This window comes from Physella acuta, unplaced genomic scaffold (genome assembly GCF_028476545.2).
Source record: "Physella acuta isolate Inbredline_101_S28 unplaced genomic scaffold, ASM2847654v3 ptg000230l, whole genome shotgun sequence".
Taxonomy (NCBI): Eukaryota; Metazoa; Mollusca; class Gastropoda; family Physidae; genus Physella; species Physella acuta.
The window spans coordinates 1-6,339 of NW_026731749.1; the positions used below are offsets into that span (position 1 = coordinate 1).

A 6,339-nucleotide genomic window follows, 5' to 3' on the forward strand; every position below is an offset into this window, starting at 1 on the left:
ATTGATTGGTGCACAATTTATAGGTTATTTTTTATAACAAATGTAGAGCAGGGACTCTACATCATGATGAAGTAAGGCTCGAGTATGGGACAATCAAGGATACAATGAAAGAAGAAAATTGAAAACAACAAAAAAATTGGATTTAAACCGCTCACACAACGCTAAAACAATATCTCACACTTAAAGTTTTGCATACACAAGCTTTGGTCTAATTTTCAAAAGAAGTGAAAGTTACTTATTTATTTGATATTAAGTAGAGCTATGTTAAAAATCAATGGAGCTATTTATAATTGTGTATCAAAGTCTCAAAGGTCTAAGATACTGAAATGCAACAAAGGGCTGGTCTTTTCTTTGCTTGGGTTGTCTGTGTAAACATCGGCCCTGTTCCTCAGGAGGTCAAAGACCACCGTACACGCTGTGATGGAAAGATCCGTGGGGCGGGGAGTGCGGTAAATGGGGAAGTCCTGGTTCCCCTCATCACCCAGCATGTTTAAAACATCTTCTCTGTTTTCTGGGGCTGGAAGCTGGAGAACAACAGATGTAGAATGTCAGTAAGTGGTGATGTTAATTAATCGGGTAAAGTCAGCAGAGTGAAAAACAAAAAAAGATAATTGATATAGCAGGGAGACAACCCTCATCTATAATATAAGGTAGACAAACCTTCACCAATAAACCTACCAACAATCATAATTTAACATACATTTTATTTTTTAGCATATTTTTCATTAAAATATATAAATTATCTGAAGCATCATTTATGTAAACTATGGGTAATATTAAAAGCACTTGAAGTTGATCAAGCTATCACCTACCTCCTCAGTTCTTTTAGTTCTAGCCTCAGAACTCCTTAGCTTAGAAACCTGTGGTGTGGTCAGGTGTTTGAAGGAGTTGATATGGATGTAGTGACACGGTTCCTGGGTGTCACTTTGCTCTGACACCTTGTGAATATGATATAGGCTTGCGTTGGCTTGAGGGCTTATCTAAGGATAAATTTTAAATAGTTTCACAATTTTTATTTCAAGAAAGTAAATGCAGAGAAATATTGTTTGCCGCACAGCTTCAAGCCTTGGGGGAGGTTGGTGGAGGACATTTTGTTAAGTGCAGTCACTTTGATATGACATTTTCTGGAATTTAGCAAAAAAATTCTGTTGTATTTAGATTGTAACAACATGATAACTTCATAAATTAAAAAAATATTTTTAAAAAAATACATGTTCTTTAAACAAACAAAGGGTAATTGCATTGGTGTCGAATTCCTAAATGAAACTATAAACAAACCTCAATGGACCACATCTCTTTAGGTTTTCTAACATCTGCAATGTTCACAGTAAATCCATATGCCACACCAAAACCTTTATTTTCAATCAATTCTACTGCCTCATCCAATGATCGAGCTTTTATAATGTTACGGTTAAGAAACATTCTGTTGAATTTAATTATATGCAGTATAATATATGCACAAAAACATGCAAAAATATTTTTTTAATCCCTTAAAAAATGATTTTATTCTTTAAAAAAAAAACGCACCTCATAATATGTGTTAGGTAAGATTTTTTTGTTAGTTATCTAAAAAATTCTATTTTTAGGAAACTGAACTTAGCCGTAACTCTATACCTTAATTTTACTTCAACTTTGTAACTTAAAAGAAATATATTTCCACCATATAAAAAAAACAAAAAAGCATTAAAATCAGTAGGCCCTACAGAAATTAAACAACTTAAATTAAATTGTGTGGGCAATATCTTAGCACATGGAACCCAATATGTATGTGACTTTATCAGTTAAAATAAAGTCAAAATTAATTTAATTTTTATGACATTTTAAATTTCAAAGTGTAATCTTACCTAGGAGGAGCATTAGGGACAATAAAATTAGGATACAGTCCATCTACAGTAAAAACCATCCCATGTCTGTAAAATTAGAAATATGAAATGTAAAATTCTACCAATATTGGATGGGAAAAATATTCTTAAATTAAAATCTATTACTGTTAATAATATTCATAAAAAACCTGTCAAATCCTTTTGAATCAATACTAAGATGATTCTACCTATATATCTTTGTGGGTGTTATACTATTAACAGTAAATAACTATTGACGTTCTAGGTTGGAGTTTAGATTTGTTAGTTGTTTATTTCTTACAAGCTGACACCTCCATTTTGGAGGTGTAGTTAGACATTTGTATGCAAAATTGTATCCAACATTTTTATAAATACTTGTTAAAAGAAAATGCTGTCCCAGGCAAGACCCCAGGGTAGCAATAAGCAGTAAAGTTTTCCACCTCTTTGTCTTCATCATCTAATATACATGCACTGAGGATGTAGCCATAAGGTTTAATTTTGGGATCACAGTCCTGTGGACGATAAAATAACAATTGTACAACCTCTGTAGTTCACTCTTTATCAACTATATTCACACATTCTTACTGCTATTTTAAGATGAAATTAATTTTACTAAGTAACACATAAAAATGAAATATGTATTAGTAAGCTCATATCGAGTGTGAAGTAATACTAAGATAAGAAAAAAAGTTGGACTATATATACTTATCTTATCTTGCATGAATAAAGTTGAATTAATATTATAATGATTACATTAACCCCTCCCCTTCCCTTACTTCATTGTGGCCTAAAATTTTACATGTTGGCTTATTGATAAAGATGTCAGTGCAGCCAGCCATCTCCTTGACCTTGGCTTTAGCTGGCTCTTTGGCTAAAATGTTGTGGACTTCCTTGGACAAGCTGAGCTTGAAGAGATCATCAAAGTTGATACCAGCTCCATCTGCCATTCCTTGTATCTGTCAAGTGAAAAACTGATAATTCAGCATTTTATTATATTTAACCAATACACTTAGAAAAGTAAACATCTGAAATATATAAAATTATTAGTTAATTAGCTGCTTACCTTAGGTACAAACTAATAGCCTTTGGTCTTAGTGTGATTATTTTTCATTACAAAACATACATTATTTTAATACTAAGTACTTATTACTTGAAATTAAACAATTATTTACTGTTATAGGTATATATATATATATATATATATATATATATATATATATATATATATATATATATATATATATATACATACATTTACACATACATATACATATGCATATACATATACACACACACTAACATAGTTACCTCCTGTACATACTGAGGAAAGTTTGTTTTGCATATTTCCAACATTGAGTTGAAATGGTTTTTTCCCTGGTCTGAATTGTAAAATGGAATGTCAATTTCCTGAACTCCAGTGGACTCTGCTAGAAACCTGAGGCAAACATAGAATGTACAGCTTTCTGATTCTAGTCAGTTCTACCTTTCAGTCAACACATTCTACCATTCTGTATCACAATTTTATACACATTGTTTTCATTTTAGCTAGGTCTTAAAATGTAGTTAAATCAGCCTTACTTTGGTATTTTTAATTATCTGAATACAATGCGAAAACCATTTTGATAAAGGATTTCTTCCCATAAATTTTTCACACAAAACCACTAATAGCAGAGTAATTTTCCATTTTACTTACCTTTTAATGTTAGATGCAAACGTCTGCCCCACAGTAAACCCAACTTGGTAGTGTGTACCAGAAGCATACAGAACAGGCAAAGATTGGGGCGCCATCTTGTTGGTTTGATTCTTTAAATGTAAAATCTATTATAAAATAAAGATACAAACTATTAACATTCCCTTACTAGGCCTATATCAACAGTATGTAAATTTAAAACAATAAAACTATAGTGAATTACACACACTAGTTTAAATAAGAGCTAAGAGGTAGTTTTAAAAAAAAAAGTTATATGATGGTCGTCCATCACTCAGTGACATAATGTTTAGGGGCAACTTAACATTCCCTCCCCTCCGTTTACAATGCCATGCATCACCAAAAAAAAGCCAGAAACATTCTAAAGAAGCCACATCCCTCCAAAAAAAAAATAATAAGAGGTAACTCTATTTGTCATGTTTTTTGTCATCACTTTGTTCTTGAAAACATACGCCACGTCAAATTTATCGTGCCTTACCCCCACGTGGCACATCCCCACAATATAGTGTCTGTAGTCTGACCCCAACCCCTCTCCCGGTGTTTGACGCTATTTGATGATATACTCTCACAAGCCTCTGGTCTATGTGCCCCATTCATCACCTATTGATTCTTGTCGATAGGTAAAAGATGCATAAAGACACATCTTCATATCAGTCAATTAACAGAGTGTATAAAGACGCATTAATCTTAATAAAGGAATAATTACCCCAGTCCTACCTCTTAACTAGCACTGAGGATTAGAACATCAATGTAGGTGATATACGAATAGGTAAACTAGACTTACCAATAAAAACCCCAATCTTTACTAACACTTACCTTAATATAATATTTTCTGTTCTAATCTACCCACATATATTATGATGTCACGTGCCTCCTATCTGAGTGTGTGTGCTCTAGGCCTATATGATCTATAGGTCTATATCTTAACAGAGCCACTTAGTTCTTTACATAATTAAATTAGATAAACGTCGGCCGGCTGTTCTGATTTGTGTAAACAACCTACGTCAAAGTCTGCAACTTGAACGTGTCCAGTGCTTTTGTTACGTTGATGATAGCCTAGTATTTAGTTATTAGTTCGTGTGTCTAATTAGTTGGCCCATATGCATGTCAACAATTCTTTATCTAAATTGGACCGTAGGTACGGAAGACATTAACTCTGTCTTTAATGTGGCTTTAAAAAAAAATCCGCAGTCAGTGCAAATAGACCTACCCCCCTCCCCCCCCCCCCCAAAAAAAAAACCTGTAGTTACAGACATGTTGCTCAGGGAAGGGGGTGGGGTATGGGGAAAATAGCATGTGATCGAGTTGCCTGGAAGGCTTTTGTAGTGTTAATTTCTAGTGGGACTATTATCGGGGAAGGGATCGGGCAGATAGAAAACGATTAAACATAGGCCTAGATATATATGCCTACAAGACTGACTGTGCTGCTCAAGGAACAATAAACTATATAACATGCAATAGTAAAACAGAGCTATATAATCATTTAAGGTAGAATACCCTATGTGGTACACGTCTAATATAATAATTACAGAATGCAGACCACCTAATCGCCATCATAATAACAAAAATTATCACGCCCCCCCCCGTCATTTATAGACAGTGGAAACCCAGCAACCTACAAAAACAGCTCCTTTTGCTAAACCCACTAAAAATAGGCATCAAGTCTAACCCTCATCTGTAAGTAGTAATATATTTGCCTGATCATAAGCGGGGGAGGGGGGTAGGTTACTTCTTATCTGTGGTATTTAAAATACCTAAAATAGTTTATCCTAAAGAAATAATAAATAAATTAGGTCGAATTTTGACATTTAAAAATTAATAGTAACCAACAGATAAATATATTAAAAAAAACAATTAATGAAACATCATCTGTAAATTTGCATGATTTTGGTTTAATTTATTAATACGATGAATATTATTAAACTTTAGGCTTCTAATGTTTAACTTACGTTTTTTTTTCTGAAACAAGATAGAATAAAAACATCAAACAAAAATGATTTTAGCATTCCATTTTTAAGCTAAAATTTTTAATATAAAATCTTTGAAAGGAAGTAAATGAAATGTAATATATTTATGACAATATTTAAACATAGTTTTAATAATATTTTTAATATTACTATTTCTGCTTAACCAGTTCTTGACATACCCTGAAGTATTCTTTCGTTTCTTAAACATTATTTTCGTAAACCTAATCAGTATATGCCAGCTTGCCAATTTTCTTTTCATTTTTAAAAGATGCCAAATCGTACTTCAAGAAATCCGCAAACAATCTACGTTGAGACTAATTAAACTGTCTCTTTATTATTTAAAACAGTTCTAAATATTTAACCAAACTAAAAGTAATGAATACTTTTGGTCGCTGATATTTATCAGTTTTATTATAAACAGATGAATGATTAGTTATCTTAACTAGTAAAATAAATTATGTAGGCTAATAAATATTAATGTATTTAAAATATAGAAAGCTGATTCACTTTGGTTAATAAGATAGATTTCACCTGATTTTACACAACTATATTTGATTAAAAATCTAGTTTTATATAATATATATATATATATATATATATATATATATATATATATATATATATATATATATATATATATATATATACGATTGTATTATACTTAATATTTTTGGCATTCATAATGAGAAATTGTAGATACTAATTCATGAAGGCACCCTACAAGTTTCATTCACTAGCTTTGGAAAATATTGATGTTTTTAGAGTTATGTTTTAAACATTGATTTCATTTGTTCTAATGTTTTCAAATTACACATTGCTTTAC

The 6,339-nt window shown here is 31.7% G+C and overlaps 1 protein-coding gene across 5 annotated transcripts; it reads right to left on the minus strand.

The window, feature by feature from the left end:
- Nucleotides 1-14: 14 nt before the first annotated feature.
- LOC131938057 (beta-alanyl-dopamine/carcinine hydrolase) lies at nt 15-5,718 on the minus strand. Of its 5 annotated transcripts, none has more exons than XM_059295937.1 (9): nt 5,696-5,718; nt 3,535-3,659; nt 3,150-3,276; nt 2,618-2,797; nt 2,217-2,353; nt 1,845-1,910; nt 1,279-1,423; nt 813-980; nt 15-524 (listed from the first exon to the last, which is right to left on the minus strand). In XM_059295937.1, the coding sequence occupies exons 2-9, from the start codon at nt 3,627-3,629 to the stop codon at nt 306-308; spliced, it is 1,137 nt and encodes a 378-aa protein (XP_059151920.1). In that variant the 5' UTR covers nt 3,630-3,659; nt 5,696-5,718; the 3' UTR covers nt 15-305. The 5 variants fall into 5 exon arrangements, with proteins under 5 accessions (XP_059151920.1, XP_059151916.1, XP_059151917.1 ...); XM_059295933.1 differs by lacking the exon at nt 5,696-5,718 and adding an exon at nt 5,499-5,567; XM_059295934.1 differs by lacking the exon at nt 5,696-5,718 and adding an exon at nt 4,366-4,551.
- Nucleotides 5,719-6,339: the final 621 nt, after the last annotated feature.